Source organism: Paramormyrops kingsleyae, chromosome 14 (genome assembly GCF_048594095.1).
Source record: "Paramormyrops kingsleyae isolate MSU_618 chromosome 14, PKINGS_0.4, whole genome shotgun sequence".
NCBI lineage: Eukaryota > Metazoa > Chordata > Actinopteri > Osteoglossiformes > Mormyridae > Paramormyrops > Paramormyrops kingsleyae.
The window spans coordinates 300,956-321,283 of NC_132810.1; the positions used below are offsets into that span (position 1 = coordinate 300,956).

Below are 20,328 nucleotides of genomic sequence, written 5' to 3' on the forward strand. Positions count from 1 at the left end.
CAGAATTATATAAAAATGGCTGAAGATATATTATTATTACTATTATTATTATGTATCCAACTACTTACCCAGTACAGGGCATTGGTGTATTGCTTTTATTGTTATCATTATTATTATTATTATTATTGCTGTTGCTGTGGTGCATGTTGCACCATTTGCAGTAATAGGATCATCGCAATATTATACCCAAACATTAGTTGACTTTAAAAATGTTATATAAAAAGGAAGGCAGGATTTTAATGCATATATTCTGGTCTTTTCTACTACAAAATGGTCAGTATAGAAGAGCTGAAAGCACTTTTTCTTTTCCATATTCATATTATTAATTTATTATCGTATTAGGTGACCTTACCCTCCACACACTGTGTTACTCATGTCTCTTCCTAGGATGAACCATAAACACTAGAGTTCTATCAGAGGCTGTAGGTCCCCCCCTGCCCACCCCCGCTACCATACTCTGCTATCTGTGAAAGACCTGAATTCGAACCCTTACCAATTTACTGAGGATAGATCATAAACCCACTTTACAGTCCATTTACTCGTACGTGAGCTAGTGACAAGTAAATGTACCCATCACTCATTTTAATTTTTCGGCTAAGATGGCCGACGGTCTTGTGTTATTTTAGTACCGTTAAATGAGTAGGAGCAACAAACAGGAGCAGCAGAGTGGCACCTCACCTCGTGCATAAAACCTCAAAAAGGCTTTTGGCACCAAGAGATCTTCCATATTTATCACATTTAATGCTGAGGAAGAGGACAACTGACAATCATTACTCTAGTCCATCAGTTTTGATAGAAGAAATTAAGTCTGGTTATAATTATAAATATATTTAAATACAATTTATATATAAGACCTTTGTCTAATGGCCAGTAAAAGGAAAAGGGAAAGATTAAAAAAAAAGATATTTAAGTACAGGTAGATTTATACAGTTGTTTTCATTTCTTATTTTTAAATAAATATTCAATTGTATTCATCCTGTCATTTTCAAAACAGTAGTTTCAACTACTACTACTACTACTAATAATAATAATAATCATCAGTATTTATAATATACTTCCATGAGGAATTAAAAGTTAAGCTTTTGTAGTCGTGAGTAGCTTGCTTGGCATTCTATTTATTTTTGGCAGAAATTACAAATTTATCACCTAAAGATTTGGCTTCATGTTGCAGCAGTAAGTGTTCATTTAGGGAGGCCTGCTTTTAGTAATTTGTGGGGAATTTATTTTTCTGGCTCCAGCTCTTACATACCGTAACCATCAGGACGGGCCTTGTGAAACAGTTCACCTTTCTTCACAAAACCATGCTGTCTGCCTGGGATCACACTGCTGAGTTGTTTGGGTCGTCCTCTGACCCTTTCCCTAGTCACCCGTACAAAATTGCTGGTAGTAGAGCTACAGGCATGAAAGAATCACAGCAAGCCTTTTTTTGACCATTATTCTGACCCTTCTCCTGGGAAAACAATGACTTTGAAAGTGCGAGTGTGCAGCCCAGGGTCCAGTGCTGAGGAAACAATGTAGCTTGTGAGCTAATTCATCACTTCAGCAATATCTCCCTATTGTTAAAAAAATCAATGACAACCAGAACACAGAGCTCTTATATATTTACCCTTGTCTTATAATCGAATACACTTCTATAGGTTTTGTTTGTTTGTTTCATTGGTTATTTGTTGTGCATTTGTTCAAAGAGCACAGACCCTTGATAAGGGGATGTATTTAAGTTTTTCCAAAATGCAAGCTAATCTTTGACTAATTTATCTTATCCCTCCGGTTTGTTAGGGAGGTCATTGTGTGCTTAAGCGTTTCCCATTTTTTCCAGCCTCGAAAAGGGTTTTAGGGGTTTCTAAATACGTAAACAGTTATTCCTGGCCTGTCCCTACATTTAATGGCGTGACCAGCAGATGGCAGTCTTTACCATAGAATGCTGACATGGAACGTTTGCAGAAATAGCGCTTCACTTAAAATCGCGGAATACTGAAACTTGCATTTTGTATTGTTACTAGTATTATAACTGTCTCATGCAAGCTGATTACACTCTGTATACGATTATATACTGATGCTAAATTCAGCCTGTATTTCATTATAGCTACTAAAATATGTACAAAAATTAAGAAAAGTGTAAAGAATAAATTGTAAAGATCCAATATACTGTAATTGTTGTTTATATACACATTAAGTGTTTTTCATGCCAACTTAACTTTTACTATAAGAACAGCTTCTAGACATAAACTTCATCCTCAGCAAGTTGATGTTGACAAATTGAGTTGATTGTGACTTTTTCCAAATATGATTATGAGACAAAAAGTCAACAAGTCTCTGCAAATGGTGGCTAGAGGTTTCTCTGACATCAGACACTCAGACTCATATTCATTTAGTGACTGGGGAGTGTGGAAACTGAATGCAATACTGCGAGTATGTGCTGTGAGGATTCATGCTGAATCTATGCTATAATGTGCAAATTGTCTCAACACCTTGCAGACCCTTCCATGGTTAATAGCCCCCCCCCCCCCCCCCCCATCTCATGCAGTCTCTGCCCTTGAGATGCAACAAAAGGCAACTCAGTGCTTTGCGTTTTGTGCAAGAAAATAATCTGGAAGAGACAGGAGCTGATCAGAGCAGGTGGTCAAGAAGCTTCATCTTCCCTGTTTCACACTGTTTTGTCTGTTGCTCTTTGCCAATTTTGAACTCTCATTTTTTTTAGAATGTTCTGGAAAATGAAACAGAATATAGCTATTCAAGAAAAACGAAGAACAGCTATGTAATGTGATTCATATACACACCCTGTATTGGATCTTGCAGTTGTTACTGCTATATTGCAATTGTTAAATTGTTTTAGCCTTTACACTAATACTGAATAAGCAAAGAGTTTTAACATGAAAATTTCATCACACTTGCAATTGATTAAATATACAGATAAAAATACACAAAAGACATCAATTTAGACTACCCACCCATCCATCCATCCATCCATCCGTTTTCTGAAACCGTTTGTCCTATTCAGGGTCGCAGGGCAAATGACACCAATTATATTTCCTATTTTGTGGATGCAATGACACTTATTGTGCAGTAAGAAGCAGGGGCACATCTGACCTTATAGTAGAGTCGTATTTGTAGATATTCATTAATACTGCAATGTCTTTATGGTTGAATAATATTTCTCTTTATAAGTTATTGTCTTTGATCTTTCTAAATTCACCTCAAGCTGAAGATGTCTATGGAATTGGATGTTTCATGGAAAATTCTGGTGTCTCTGCATTATTAAAGGTAAGGAGATCTTATTTAATGTAAGGAGTTATTATTAAAGGTAAGGAGATCTTATTTAATGTAAGGAGTTATTATTAAAGGTAAGGAGATCTTATTTAATGTAAGGAGTTATTATTAAAGGTAAGGAGATCTTATTTAATGTAAGGAGTTATTATTAAAGGTAAGGAGGTTTTAAACAATCACCTCCTACATTCCCGTTTAGCAGCCTCCACAGAAGTCAGATATGTGATGCAAACATGTTCCTGTATGTAGTAAATACATTTTCTGAAGTTACTTTCCTACATTGACAGATTCTTCTTCACGTTTTAACATGTATGTTTACGAAAAATACAGTAATCATCTATTGAAATTTAATTATTGTGTATTAATTACTGATGAATTTATCCCAAGCAAAATTAATTGCATTTCGTGTATCATAATATAATATAAACAATAGCTTACATAAAAATAATGCAATAATTAAAATAACGTAATTAGAAATGACAGACAAAATAATTTTATTACAAATCCCAGTGAAAATAATTTGGGGGGATAATTAGGGCAATTATTATAACAAGATATTGTAACTGACATCGCAAGCTAGATACTATATATTCTTACTAAATTTAATACAGTTAGTCAATCTATTAAAAGGTGTGTGATTGGAGGGACAGTTAAAAAGTTACACAAAATAGCAACCTGTTGTTTTCTGCATTTCCATCCATAATTATCATCTAAAAGCAAAACAATATTACTATGTATAACCAAATGAAGAACAAAGCTCAGAATTATGTAGTATAAATTTTAAACCGGAAATAACATTACACATTTGTGCTAATGCATTTTATAGTTACTCTGCTTGTATGCAACAAATTTCGCTTGATCACATGTACAGCATTCCAGAATATGGAACACATACGCCTTACATTTGAGGGGTTAACTGACGCAATAGCTATTTATCAGCAGTGGCGCGGGAGTGTTTGCTGCTGGCACGCAACCCCGTCTCGCGGAGGCAGACACACGTAGGCACAGGGGTAATTTAAATGTTGCTGCAGCGGTCGAAATAGGCGCCGCGAGCAGGTTTGACTCTGAGGAGGCGCTGGCTATTCCGTCCGTGCAGAAACATTAGAAAGCGATACCCAATTTAGAGATCCTGCTTCTCTGAGTCATGTTAGGGCTTTTTGGTTTATTTCTGCTCCCTTGTGTTCAACTTTGGCTCTACACTATGGATTCGGCTAACAGAACGCCATGGAAAGAAACAAATTAATTCCATGTAAAATAAAAAAATAAATAAAACAATTATATTATGCCCCCCCAGGACCCTGACCAAGATGAGGGGATGGAAGATGGAACAATATGGAACAAATAACTTGAAAATAAAAAGAATTATTTAAACAATAAAGTCTAAACAATAAAAAAAAACATTTTAATAAAAGCCCTGCCTATTTCCCCTCGATGTTTGTTAGGCACTGTTTGTCTTAAATGAGAATATGCTTCAATGTCAAGGAGAACAATTCGGCATCTCTATGTATGTCTCAGTTACCAGTTATTTAAATCCACGACAATTCCCAAAATAATAAAATTTCATTTCCAAAGGTGGCTGATCAAATCACTTGATAACAGCGTTGATCTGGCAGGTATCCTTTGTCCTTTAATTCAGTTCTGTTTACTGTTTGAGGTAATTATTTTCAATTTAACTGCTTAAAGGAAGATAAAAAAAGAGAGAGCAGTCCTCCAGGATGCTTCCGGAAACGCAGCCTGCAAGCGCGTACCCTCTGAAAGAGCATTCCTGCTTTATCTGCTCTCATTTGCTAGGCCGTGATTTAATTTCCCAGCCCTTAAACATGACGAATTACCGGGCTTGTCTTCGGCTAATGCTTTTAACAGATCCCGATAAACTGCATTAATCAGGTGAGCTCCCGGCCCAGACGCACCGGCTCGAGCTGCTCATTTGCCTTATTAGGCTGTGACTTTAGCACATAACCAGGTGGATAATCTAGTGGCTTCGCGGGCCTTAATTATGCCATAATCAGTTCAGTGGTCGGCTCTACAAAAAGCCAGGAGCACTTCTCTCTACCCCCCACCACCCCCCTCCCCCCCATGCTTCTCTTGCACCCCCCTACACCCCCCTCCCCACAGCAACCCATATTCTCCATGTCATGGTGAGACCCCCTTTGACAAATCACATGAAGGGCAGACTAACTTTGTAGGACAAGACAAAGCCTAAACATATGGTAGAATCCCCCCAGGTGCCAAATTCCAGAGGAACAGCCTGCAAGGCCTCATGCTCCTCCCGCAAAGCCTACCTGTTAAATTATTATTGTTTCTATTCGTATCATTCAGCTTCTTAGCAGATGTCGTCATCCCGAGCAGCTAGCAAGGTCTTCTCCGCTGTAGAGGATATTCCATGAAGAAATCTAGGTAGCTTATGCTGTTTGCTCAAGGCTACATCACTATCCTCAACACTAACAAGTGAAATTCTTTAATCATTAAGCCATTGGTATTCTGACAGCTGATGTGTCACGTGACGTGTCATAATTGCAAGAATTGTTGTGGAAGAGTACTCTTGCAAAAAATACAGGATTACCCAGAGGCATTGAAACTAATCATTGCGATGACCATCTTCCTGAGACATTCGCTTACATTATTTTAATTGTATTACAGATGCACAACTGAGCATTGAGATGTTTACATTTACATGTTTGTCTTTTGTTTTCATTTCAGAGAAAAAAAAATAGATGCAGCATCCCTGGATTCACAGAGAATGAAATATCTGCTGTGAAACCTCGTTGCTATAAATCAAACGACTGCTTTGCACACAGTTAATGAAGACAAAGTGAAATAAGGATGTTTTTCTCATTGCGTTCTAGACCAATTAAGGGGTTGATTTAATACTAATTAGCAGCTAAACTTCAATTTGTTTCATGTTATTTACTCTTTTGAATATTCAGCATCTAGCTATCACTCTCTCTGTTAAATCTAATCAGGCATCTGTTTCCAGTATTTGGTGATAATTGTATTGCATAGTACCAATGACAGTGACTTCTATTAGTATTACATTAAATGATAAAAGTTTGAGTCTTTTTTCAGAGCAGGAGAAATGCAATTCATTTTAACTTTTTGTTTTGGGTTTTGATATTTTCCAGTTTAGCATCCCAGACCTGTTTACACTGTTTACACAAATACCCCATATACACTCCAAATGTAATTTTATTATTCTGCATTAATGGTGTTTACTTTTATGAATTCTCCTTGAACATGGTTGTCTCAAACATTTATGGCTTTAATGTAATCTAACATGCCCCCAGTGATAAACTATGCCAATCTTCATAGTCCTGCCCGTTTTACTTTACAAAGAACATACAAAAAGATATGAATGATGCCTGTTGGGTCTATTGCATTTTAGTCACGACCCATCACACCATCAGTCTCATATACAAAGCCTGACCTTATCCATATGATACACACACACACACACACACACACAGGTTCGTAATTTTTTGATTGCAGTCACAGATTTTTATGAATTAGAATTTCCCCTTGTGTGGACCAAAAAAATGGTCTCCACAACATAAAAATAGTTTTTATCATATTGTAGGGACCACACACAAACATACATGGACCACACACAAACACGTGAAGAGAGAGAGAGAAAAATATACTAATATACAGTATACAGCATATTGACCAGGGTTCAAATAAAATCTCCATTCAAGCATGCATCAGAATTCCTGTTTTTACTGTAATATAGAATATGTACTTTTGCGCGATGTTTGCATCTGGATCTAAGAAAACTGAACTTTTTTTGAAACTGTTACTCTAACTCTTAGTTAAACAAGTCAAATGGAATAGAGATACTTTTTTCCCATGTGGACATTGGGTATTTTTCACATACTCCATCTTGCTCTCCATGCGAATATAGACACACAAATATATCAAAGCACCGGGCCAGTCTCACGGGGACAATAAAGATAACGATAAAAGGGCCTCACTTTAGTGATACGGTTACTCTGTCAGCTCTGGGATTCAAATACTCTGGAAATTGGAACAAACCCATAACCAAGTGGGTTGCATCACCTGATTTACAACAAATCCCAGCACTAATGGCCCAGTGGCCTAATGGATAAGGCATCAGCCTCCGGAGCTGGGGATTGTGGGTTCGAGTCCCATCTGGGTCGTGAATGGCATCTTTTGAAATGTGGTATTTGCCTCACGTGTATGGCACTTTGGACAAAAATGTCTGTTAAACGCATAAATGTAAATGCAAGACTGACTCATTGGAAAGACCTGGGAGTCTTACTTACGTGATAGCTCCGTTCCATCAACGTGTCTTATATGAATCCCCGCTGAATTACCATGGTAATTTAGGCCTGCGAACAAGACTGGTCCGAAACAGGCTAACTCTCTCGCTTAGTTTAGCGTTGTCTCAAAGAACGTACGACGTGTGGGAACAAATTCCCAAAAGATCGTTCCGTCGGACGAAATTCCGCGATCTTACTATTCATGTCATGTAATCTGTTGAATTATATGTCGTCATCTGACATTATATTTTACATTATCTGATTGAATTTTTTTGTAAATCTGTAAGGTGTACTAAAATGACATGATTTTATTTGAGTTAGCGGGAGAATGTGTCTTGTATATACGTATATAAAAAATGGAACCCTGTAGTTAGTGCTGTGAGTAAAAGCAAGACGAGAAAGCAGAAAAAAACCATCTTTTCAAGTAAAGCTCTGCGTCATACTTCCATAATATGGAGAACAGAGCTGAGATTGCTATATAATCAATATAATAAAGCCTATAAAATCACATTTTAGCATTCCAATTAATTCCAAAAGAATTACAGTAAAATCCCGTTATAGTGGACTCGTTTATAACGGAATATCGTTCATAATGGTCCCGGCCGTGCGCCTTTAAGAACATGCAGAAAAAGCATCGGATATAGCGGACTCGCATATAACGGAATTTCGCTTATAATGGACAAACAATTTGGTCCCCAGGGCCGCTTTTAGCTGTAGCCTACTTCTGTTCAGTTGTAACGGACATGCAGTTCCGCCTACAATTAAGGCGTGTGGCGTGCCGGTGATATCCAGCGCATATAAGTACGTAGTCGGGATTATTAATAGTCACGCCTCTGGTCAGGTAAAGTTGGATTACTACATGTACAATATAATAATCTATACCACAAGTGTGTCTGCTGAGGTGTGGCATGAGTAAATGGTGTCCTGTAGTTGTGTTCTGGGCATACAGCAACTCTGGATGTAACGGACTGTTTTGCCAGGTCCCTTGAAGTCCGTTATAACGCTATTTTACTGTAAAATAAAAGCGTACGCATATTACAAAGGTGAAACATGAAATGCAATGACTGTAATCGGAAAAAAATCCGTTAAAATAATATGAACAGGAAGATATATATATATATATTTTAGTCAGTCTGCTTTGAAAGTGTACTACTAAAATAGCAAAGAGAACATACGGTTATTTGTGCAGAACATTTCACATGGATGTGATTTAAGGTATTTTACGGAGATCAAATAATATTATACAGTAATAACGACAGGTGAAATCAACCCAGAAGACTGTCTGTTGGTTCTGGGGATCGAACCAGCAACTTTCGCATTACAAGGTAATAGTATAAACCACTGTACCACCATACCAAGGGCATATAACATTTGCGTAACTTATGCATTTATTCTGTCTGCAATTCATTGCCAAACCAACTCCCTGGCTGTGTTTATGGCCACAGTATTGCCTTTTTTTCAACGATTACATCTTTGTATTTTTCATACAGTTCCATCAGCAGCGTTTGTTCTGCGGCGGAAAGAAACACCGCTCTCGTTTTACCGGGTTTCCGACTCATTTGGTCGATCTATCGTTCATCCATTTATTTGGGCTTCTTCAATATCGCGGGTGTGCGCACTAAGTGAGACTATGCAAGTCTGTCTTGAATGAACCTTGATTGATTAAAACTGAACTGCGTTCGTGGAACGACGTGAGGCTAAGTTTAGAGATGGAGGTAGGTTGAGTCTGACTTTTTCGGGAAAGTCTGCCTTTTTTTTTTTAGCTACTTTCATGTAATACTCCCCTGGTCCCTATATCTGTGATAAAAGATCCTGTTGGGGGAGAGGGATAGAGGGCCTTTCCTTATAAAACAGCTTGTCGCTATGCATTTTGCATCTGGTGCTAACGGTCCTCCTTGAAAGCAGGCGGGCATCTTCAGTCTTAATCTGCCACCAAAGACAAAGAATGAGAGCAGATGTGTGGTGTGATTAAATGAGGGTTAGTGGCGATCATTGCAGGGGTGTCCTGGCTAACCCTGTTGCATGTAAAGAATAGATATGATATGAATAATCATGGTAAGTAAAACATGTTCCCTGTCAATGCGCGGGTAATTGGTCATTGAACCGGGAGTGAATCATCTCTTGACTTTTCGACATTGATCTTTCACGAAACGCACATTACACCATGTACCGCCTCGGAGTCGGTCTGAAATCCTCCTTGGCTTGTCATTTCAGGTTAAAATGGAAAGTTAATCGCTTTCAGATTCATTATTGTTATGCGTATTGATTGCCGTTCCCCAAGCCGCACATGAACGATATTGTACATCCTTGTTTGATAAGCCGTGTAAAATCTTTGAAGATGGCAACACAATTAAGTTTGCAGGGTCAGTTATGATATGAGCTGCGATTTGATTTCAGTAGCTGTGACAACTCAGCAACTGCTCTTAACAATTATCCTAGGATTGGCTGGGAGAATCACTGGCTCCCACAGTGATGTTCTGGCTGAAGGCCGGACTCATCTTACAGCAGTGAGCTGATCACAGGAAAACAAACTAGCTGAAAGTGACAACAACCATTATCGTTCAGGGTTATTTATACTGTTCATCTACATTACCATTCTTTGTAGCTTGTCGTCTTTAGAAAATATCTGTCTGTCTATCTATCTATCTATCTATCTCTATCTATCTATCTATCTATCTATCTATCAGTCTGTGTGTCTATAATTCAAAAGCAAAATACAGGAAACATTAATAAATCAAAGTCAAGTTATTATTTAATAAATATGAGCACCATTTGTGTTAATGCTGTATAAATACAAATAAAGTAAGAAAATAATACACAAATGAAATTTAGTGGTAATGTAAAATAAACTGCCAACTACCATTAATAAATTATAGTTATAAATAATTCATAGCTGTTCGCAATAAAAGATACATGATTTACAGTTTTGAGTAATTAATATATAACATCATATAACATATAACATATATCTTTGGTTGGTACATGATTATCCCTGCAGGAGGACACCGGAGGAAGCTGATAACAGAATAATAATAATAATAATAATAAACAATTTTGTGCATGTCACTTTTAATCCTGAGGAGTTAATGAGTTTTCTCTGACTTATTAGCCGTAATGTTTAACAGTAGTTATCGATTTGACAATATGTTTGATGTTAGCATAAAAATATAGAATTGCTTTTCTAGTATAAATGTCTGTTTGCTAAACAATAGTAACTTGGGGTCAAATGGCACTTGTTAAGAAGTACAGGGACCATGTTAGGAACGGAGGCTATAAGGCAGCCGGGTTTAACGATGTCCAGAGCAGCGTTTAGGCTCATCGAAACAAGTGGGAATAAATGACCGGGAAAAAGCTGCTATTGATAAATCATTAACACTGCTGGTACAGAGTGTTTCAAACTGAATGGCTCCCTGAAGGAAGTACTGACAGGAAGGTCTGAAGAGCCGATTAACCAGTTGAAGGGTGTTCAACTTAAAGGCTGCCTTGTACTACACCCCAGTTACAGTAAAGGCCTGGAGACGATGAGAGCAACAAGAACAAGACAAAGAATAAGAATTAATTCATGATTTTAATCCAATAAAGTGATGATATACTGATTAGAGTTGGATCGTATGCAAACTAAAGTTGCAGGATGGGAATCGAATGCAATGATTAGAAAGGGTCCTGTTTGTGAACAGTATTCTTCAAGAAAGAAAGGGGTCTTGCTCCGACTCCATGTGTGTCGTAAGAGGAGATTCCAGAAGCCAGGCATTATACCAAAATTTTGATAAAGTTGAAAATGCTTTTGCAGTGATCCATCTATGTTTTTTTCAATTAATCATAACTTCACCTAAATTTACTGCAGGCAATCCCCAGGTTATGAACGAGATCTGTTCCCTTAGTCTGCCTTTAAGTCAAATTTGTAGGTAAGTTGGAATAATAATATTTATTATTAATATTATACAGAAATAATAATTATACAGTAACAATAAAAGTATTGTGCTATACCTCAAGGAGACAAACTGCATACATGCAATGTTTTCATGAGCATCACAAAGTAATGACTGGGAGCATTGAATTTGACCTGAATTTTTAGTATAATAGGCTTTATGCTGGTCCGATCATAAGTACAAATTACCTGTAAGTTTTTTTTTTATTACACTGTGATTTGGAATTTTATGTAATGTATACATAACATTCTCAAGCAGAAAAAGTACTTGTTACACATTAATTGTTATACTTTGTCATACAGCTGTTTTTAATATGTAAAACAAGTAACCATGCCATTATTCAAAGTATAAGTAAAAAAGACAACTTTGTCCCATTGTGAGCTCAGGTTCGCTGCAGCTCTGTGCGCTGCTGTCTTCTCTCGGCCCAGCAGCTTCTGGGGGATTGTGGCTGAAATCTAAAAAACAAAGTCCTTTAAAATATAAGCATAATGCATAAAAAGTACAATTACAGTATTCATGAATCTCAAAATTGGTAGGTATTTCAAACATATATCCATTACAAAGATGTCATTTTTTTCATCACAAAAGCTTGTCCTTTAAGGTTAGAAAATAATGGAAGATCTTCTCATAAAATTTCAAGGGGAAGTGACATGGTTGATTCTCACCCTTCTTGGTTTTCGTGGTAAAAAAAATGCAAAAGCTCAGTGTATTTGAAAACAATAGGTGTGTATGACGATTGACCAGGAAGTTTCACAAATACGTGCTTAGCTGTTCACCTGGACAGGTAATTTCCAAAGCTCACTCAGTCCATTTTTTGTTGTTTTTGAAATAAGATGCCCAATGACCTAAAGTCTGTCTTCCTCATCTTATGTTACAGAATTAGGTCCTAGAACTAACTCCAAGTCCACAGAAATGGTACAAATTTATCCCGTCCATGTATCCTGTGGATTGCGTAAGTTATGGAAATTTGCTCTTCAGTTGTTCCAAGCAAAGGCATGTCCCTGAAAGTGGACAAAGACTGATAAATACTTAATTCAGGCTTACCTCATCATACTCGCCATGCCCCAAAGCAAGCAGAAGGGCGAGACAGGGAGGGAGATGCAAAAAAAGGAAATGTCCTACAAAAAAGTTACATTGTCCCACTAGAACTTTTCGGCATTTGCTATCATGCAGAATTGTTCTACGCGGTTCCCACCGGGCCTGGCTCGGGGGGGGGCTGATGTGTCCGTGGGGGACAGGTGTCAGGCAGGTGTGCGTGTCAGTGACTAATGGTGCTATGGGCTAGCCATCGTGATCCATCACGCCCAGACTGGCCTGTGAGGGAACACGGCGCTGGGGACCAGTGCTGAGCCCTGCGACATGTCATTACACAAGGTTAGCACCAGCCCACCTCTGACCCTAAGCAATCCGCTCATCAGCCACGCCTTGCATTCCAGTATGTGAACACCTGTTATTACAGTTTGATCATTTAATTTAGCTTTTAGTCGTATGTTATTTTCAGTTTTCATTCGATATCTTGTTTAGTTTTAGTTTTCAGTGTGGTTGCATTAGTGTTTATTTTTATATTTGATGTATATTTTATTTATATGTAGATATATTTCTGTTTAGCTTTTATACATTTTAGTTTAAACTTTACTGTAAGTTATAGGGCTGATTTTATTTGTCTGATCTCTAGAGAATCCTTCATAAAAACAAAATGCACATTACATACAAAATGGGCAAAATATGTTTCATGTATTATTAATGGTCATTAAAGATAAATCATTACTTTAGCTTTATATTGTCACATGTGCCATAAGGAATGCAGTGTTACAGTTGCAGGGTCACCTGTCATCTTCCATGAGCATCCGAAGGAAGGAAACCAATCAGTTTTTACACATTAGGAATTCATTGTATTTATTTTTGTTGGATTCGTACTGCCTATCATAGCAAATACTGTAGCCTGCTTTTGCTTTTTAAAACCAGAGGCTCAGATTTCCTTCTTCGTTAATCTCGGGGGACTGAGAGTTTATTGCTAATGCAAATAACTTAGCACCAGCTTGAAGCAAAAGTGCAAAAAATGTTATATATTTATCCCCTTTAACACACAACAAAAATAATTTAATAAACTGGATCCTAATTCCGGGTTGTTTGTTATAAAAATGATTCTTGCTCAACTTTTTTCATAAATTGTCCCCCAAGTGCAGCATTATGGTCTCCATATGTAGCTCAGTGCATTTTATAAGAAACCGCGAGAAGCCATTATCTAAAGGGGGGTATTAAAATTAGCGGAACAATAAAAGTTTATTAATGAACATTAAAATGCAAACTAGTGAAAAGAGATCCTATCAATCAATGAAGACTCCCTTTCTGAGTTTTAATTAGATATTGCAGTTAATGGTATTGGGGGGGAGAGTTTGGAGAAAAATCTAATTGCCATTACTTAATGGGCCAACATCTTTTTTAACTTGGAGATTAAAAAAATGTAATTTATAGAATAATGTCGTTTTTTATCTCTGCCGCAAAGATTAACATCAGAATTGCCATTCTCCGACAACAGGAGACCACCAATAACCCTCAGCTAGAAAAAGAAATTCCTTCTTGGGTTTTTAAATGGTTGAACAACAGACTGAGAAGGAATTGACACATTGGTATTGAATATGACATCTTCCACTTCACACCCCACCTCAGGGATATAACTGTTTGTCTTGTCTACCAGAGATCTGAAAATGAAAACTATGCTGTTGTGTACATCCTGCTCTCTTTTTCTCCACTGCATTTTTTTCACAGTTGAATTTATTGCATGAGATAAATAAGCTACCAGTTCAATCCAAGTCATACAGTGATATTGTATAAATATTATTTGACATCAGTGCTACTAATGAACAATGTTTCTCTTGTTAATTCAAATTAATTACTGAAAAAAACAGACCTCAGTGACTCAGTTTAAGACCTGCAGTCCGCGGCATATTCTGCATGCACCATTTAATTTTCCATTCCTACCCTCATTTGTGGCATTTTATGAACACAGAGTGTACGTCTCAATTTGGGGTTAAGTGCCACAGTGCCACCGGCTCCCTCAGACGTACAAAACAGTGCCTGTTTCTGGAGATGCTTTTTTTAAAATAGAACCGCGGGAGCTATTTCTGAAGCAGGGCACATTCAAATCAGACTGTTCCATTTTCCTGAGCAATGTAGTAATTAGGGCATGATTTGAACGGTCTTAGTGTCTCCCCGTGTGGGGTAAAAGGGCCGAGGACTGTTATAAATCGAGTAGAGAAAAGGGGGCTTTCTGATTGGATGAAGGAAGGACATTCGATATGAGCTAAACTTTTCCTCTATGTGTTTTTTCACTATGCATTTATTCGTCGACTGGTTTGTATTTCACTTTGCATGGTGCTTTTAATAGATAATCCAGAATTCCTTTTGTGCCAGGAACAAACACAAATGAATACTGAGAAGTTATCTCAAATTAATTTACAATTATCAAAAAGATCCAGTAGGTTTTCACAGAATGAAACAATGCACCAAGTACGCAAAAAAAAATGTTATAAAAGTGCATGTAATATACTTGTTTAATTGCTAGAGGCAGCTGAAGTGCATTTTGGAGATTAACCCACTGGATCTACTGAATGAATTAACTGTAAGAACATGGACGTTGTGCCAGGGTCTGGATGCTGTTCAGGCAAATAGTCGCTTCAATATTAGTTCAAATACAAAAACTCGTGGCCATAAATGAAAATTAGCGGGAGAACATTTTAAACTGGATTTAAGGAAGCACCTCTTTACACACCGTGTAGTTAGAGTATGAAATAGTCTTCCTGCTAGTGTAGCGGAAGCTAAAACCCTGGGTTCCTTTAAATCAGAGCTAGAAAAGATTTGAACAACTCCAAGCTATTAGTTAAGTTCTCCCCAAGCAAGTTTGATGGGCCGAATGGCCTCCTCTCGTTTGTAAATTTCTTATGTTCTTATCTCACAGAGTACTCAACTTGTTGGTTGAAACAAAATCTTGGTCTGGATTTTTACTTTCTGGACCTGAAATGTCCATCTCTGCTGTTACTCTTGGCTTCAGTACTACCGTAGCTGCGGACTGTAGAGATGCAATATCACTGTGCTGCCTTCCCCGTAGAATGAATTTTGTCAATGAATGAGCTTTTCTGGATTGGAGGAAAAGTAACGGATATCCCCGCCTCCTGAGACTCATCGGGCACATACATATACGAGTGAGATCCGAAGAACCCGCACCCTGATCAAACAGCAGCTGTAAGCCCTAGGTGCACAACTCATAATACCCATGATTCACTCACCCCCTGCCGTGGCACCTCTGCATGCCCACCTGCCTCCCCCCAGAGACAATGGTGTTTTCATGGCGATGGCTGCCAACATGTCTGGTAATCTTGATGACAACCCCAATCCTGACTCTGAAGTCTGTGCTGCCTGAATGAGGGGAAAACTACTACAAAACTGCCTGAGCAGCATGAGGTGGAGTAGCATTGGGGCAGCCTGACTGCCATAACCCACCCAGTACACTGTGGATGTGAAGGGTACATATACACACACACACACACACACACACACGCACATGTAGGGTAAACATATCCTTATGGGGACCGCTCATTCATTTCAATGGGAAAAATGCTAACGCTAACTATGACAACCTTAACCGCTACCCTGCCCTAACCATAACCATAAGTAACCTAACAAAATACAAGAGTTTTTGCATTTTTAGTTTTTTCATAGCAGTCACCAATTTTTATAAAATAGAGTTTTCCCTTATGGGGACCAGGAAACCGGTCCTCATAAGGGAAAAAAAACTATATTTATCATGTTATGGGGACATTATTATTATGTCCCCATAAGGATAGGTAAACCCGCTCACACACACAAACGCACACACACACACACATACAAACGCGCACACACACACAAATGCGCACACACACAGAAACACGCACACACACACGCACGTACCTCTTCCAAGTCATTCAGACTCACTGTAACTGACCCACACTAGGCCACTTCTGCGATAACAAATCTCTTCTTTACTTCAAAAACTGCAGCCTTACGCAGACGAGTCCCATAAATAGGGCTACTATGCGGCTACCATGCTTCCGCTTACTAGGCAGCCCCCAACTTGGTTTCAGAGTAATTAACTGTAATCCTGCCAGTTCGGCTGCGCGTGTGCCAGGGAGACGACAGGAGGGGGTGGGGGGGTACAGCTTTATCATACAACCTTCAGCGAATCAGAGGCTGGATGATTCCTGTTCAGGGGAGAGGAGTCATACTAGGAGAGTAATGCTTTTCTTATTTAACTGATGACTTACAGGGGATGCGGCCAAGTAGAATCTGTATTTTTTCTGTCCAATAGACCTTTAATACAGATTCCGCTAAAATGCTCTTATCAGACCATATTGACGCAACTTTCTGTTAAAAGTGCTATGTCGAGACGTAGTTAAAGAAGGGGAAGCATAAAAGCAGGATTTCTGAGAATCATTACAGGACTATTCTGAAAAAATAAGCAATTGATCAGAACAAACCCAGATTTATTGTTTGTGAGTTGTGCCTGTAACGGAGATGTATGGACACTTTTTCTAGCGCCGATTGTCCACAGTCAGTATTGGCATGAATCTGTCCTGCTTTTGATATAGTTTATCATCGTGTTTTCTCTTTCGGCTGCCTTCCCGCTTCCTAAGACCGTCCCGATTGTCAGAGGGGCACCCGCATCTCGATCCATTTTTTTTTGCCTCTTTTGATCCATTTTTTTGCCCATTCCTGGCTACAGCCACAGGCTTTATGCACATAGCTGCCATGGCGTTATAGCGTTTGCGACGTCCAGCTGGAAAAAGGCAGTGATGGTGACCTTGACCCGCCCTTGGGTGTGGCAGCCTCACTTACAGGCGCCGGTTGACACGTTGTGCCGCTATTTACGATGGGAGGCAGAACAACAGCCGGCCTTTCAAATACACCGATCCCATGAGTGCCCAGGTCTGCTGTAGGACTGCAGCCCTCTGACAGATTCCACACAGGGAAACTCGGTCCAGCTGGAATACTGCTGTGCTACAGTAAATCCAGCTAAATTGTCCTTTTGCCTTTTTATGAAACATCATTGCACTTGATTTCGCAGCAGCTATATCTGTTAGCTTAATCACAGACGCTTGATTTACACTTGATCTTGGGCATCTTGTCCTCATTTACATATATTCCTTTAACACAGCTGTAATTCTGTAATGTTATTTCCCACTGTCTATTATCTGTCATTATGAACACTAATTTTGCTGAATTCATGCCAGCTTTTTCTCTTTTTTTTTTTTTTACTCGGACACTGACAGACTTTAGTCATTATGAAAAGGCAGGGTTGCATTTTTGCCACAAACGTGGCTGTGAAATCTGAAATCAATGCTGCAAATTGCCTCCAACGGGCAAAACAATCTTGCATGTCCTACTTTCAAAGATGCGTTTAAAAATATTTAGTTAATTCCTCCCAACTCGCAACGACAAGTGCATCCTCCTTTAAGGCATCAGGAGAAAATGCTGTAAATTGGTGCCGTTTCGTTTTTATGGCTGCGTCCTGACATTTGTAAACACGGAAACTCAGCAGTAAAGAAAAACGAGAGTGAGTTGTCAGTTTTAATTTACACGGACGCTGAAAATTGTCCACAGCAGTTCCCTGGCCTAAAGCCACACAACTCGCAGCTAGACAAACCGTGTCAATGGTGTGTCCTTGAAGACTGCAGGTAAAGATGAGGAGCTGGGAATTGTAACCACAAGGCTGATCACAGTGTTGTAATGAACAGCTCTTCATGCTGTCACTCAAGCATGGGGTCTTGGGAGGACATGACTACTGGCTCAATCAGTAACCCCTTAGATCTTCATTTTATAACAAATCTGCAAGACCAAGTAGACTAACTTTTGTATTATTTCAGAAATCGATACAAGCTGTACATTTAGCTTATACCCAGTTAATGATATTTGTGAACTAGAGAATTAACTGCCATCATTTGTAGCATAATAAAAATCTATAAAAGTTTAGTTAAATTTGAACTTCCACTGAATGGCAGAGGAACAGGCAAGTGGTACTAATACATAGATCAGACTGGCATTCGAACCCTCAACCCAGAAGGTGCGAGACAGCAGTGCTACCCATGGAGCAGCCCCTATATAAAGCGGCAGAGGCCACATTGATCTGTAGCTCCTCAGGAATGGGTTGTACATAGGCAGCAGGGTAGCTCAGATAGGGCTGCTACATGCCATCCTCACCTCCGAACCTGTCTGATGCCAGGAGAGCCTTCCATCTATAAAGGCGATATTCCAGCAGTTATCTGGGTCTCTTCTCCAGCACCCCTGGATGTGTCGGCAGTATTTTTTCAGGGGATACCACAAATGCTGGGCTTCTGAATGATCTCCATTGCCCATTTTTTTCGGCAGCGTACAGCATGTTTTCGCAGGTGCTGCTGGAGCCGGCCTTGGGTGTTCTGGCACCCTAGGTGGGAATCTGCTGAGTGCCCCCCCCCCGCCCCAGAGCAGGAGAAAATATTTTTTGTCAATTCATCTATATTAAAAACATTTCAGCAGCACAAGGAATCTGGTCGCTAACTAGCCAGCTCACATCTGCTTCACAAGAAAAGTACTGAAATATTAAAACTAGTGTAAATAACTGTAACATCATGGAATGCAACCAGACATATTTCTTCAGCTTTTTTCACTCGCTCTGTTGCGTCAATCTAATCAAATGGCACCCTAGATGATTTTTTTCGTTTTCCCAGGTACAGTTAGCATTGTGCACATTCATCATAACTGCAGTCAAACGTTGATATGAAACAGGGATACAAAGGCTTAAGCTAATGTCAAATCACATCATTTCAATGCATTTAAAAAAGATATTGGGATTCAATCCTGATCTCACAAGGTTATTAGAAGAACACTTTGTAAAGTTGGTCATAAACCTGATAAGAGTTTAATGCTGCAAGGTAATATATCTTCTACTAAAGAGGGTTGTTGGATCTGAGAGGGCTTCCACGGTAGGATCAAACGGTAGAATCCCCAGAAACACCATCTTTAAATGGCAACGACCACACACTCCATCTCTCCCCCCCCCCCCCATCTACAGCTGGAGATTTGTAAGAAAAAATGAGCACAATACATACTTGTCTCATTTGACTGCTTGACAAAGTGTTAATCTAATTGTGCTGCGATTGCTTTGATGACAATGTGACAAGACAGACAAATTTGATTTTATTCTCCATGGACCGAGATGGAGCGCTACATGTGGGTGACTGTGACACAATTGAGGGTGGAGCATAAAAGGGGTTCCGGAATGTACCTGTTTTCATTGTGAACAGCAATGACATCTCAATGTGAGGGAACATGTTCTTGGGCTTGGCGTGACTTAGTATTGAGATGAATGGATTTGGGTGGAGACCGTTTGCTAATAGATGCTCTGGGAGACTGACAGTGCGCACTTTTCCAAGTGAAAGAGAAGGTTGTTTTTTTTGGAGTGAAGGACAAAATTTGAGTTCTAGGCATGATGAGTAATATACATAAATGTGAATGTGAGGGCGCAGCAGCAAGGACGGTTGTTTTAGTTTTTGTAAGATGTTATTCTTACAAAGAACAACAGATTTTTTGAATTCATAGATTCTTGAATGAGATTGAGCAATTTTCAAACATTATTGACAAAATGTAGATTTATAAATCTGAAATTAGTGCCACAAACAACAAGTACAAAAATCTAGATGAATAAAGATAGATGTTAAAACACTCTCCCAGCCAAATAAATTAAATAGCTAAATTTTGTAGCAAGATTTTTTGAGAATTTTGCTGAATGCTAATATGACAGAATTGTGTAGCTTCAAGCAGGTTATGTGGGTAAGCACTTATTT

General features: G+C 38.8%; 1 protein-coding gene and 1 non-coding gene across 7 annotated transcripts in view; one reads left to right on the forward strand and one right to left on the reverse strand.

Moving 5' to 3' along the window:
* Window positions 1-7,653, reverse strand: part of greb1 (growth regulating estrogen receptor binding 1) — a 46,420-nt gene extending 38,767 nt beyond the window's left edge. For all 6 annotated transcript variants that reach the window (XM_023834306.2, XM_023834299.2, XM_023834300.2 and 3 more), the window contains exon 1: window positions 7,545-7,653. In XM_023834306.2, the coding sequence (XP_023690074.2) occupies window positions 7,545-7,562 (18 nt within the window). In that variant the 5' untranslated portion in view covers window positions 7,563-7,653. The remainder of the gene's footprint in view (window positions 1-7,544) is intronic.
* On the forward strand, window positions 7,346-7,418 carry trnar-ccg (transfer RNA arginine (anticodon CCG)). The gene has a single exon. It is a non-coding gene; the product is annotated as a tRNA-Arg (tRNA).
* Window positions 7,654-20,328: the final 12,675 nt, after the last annotated feature.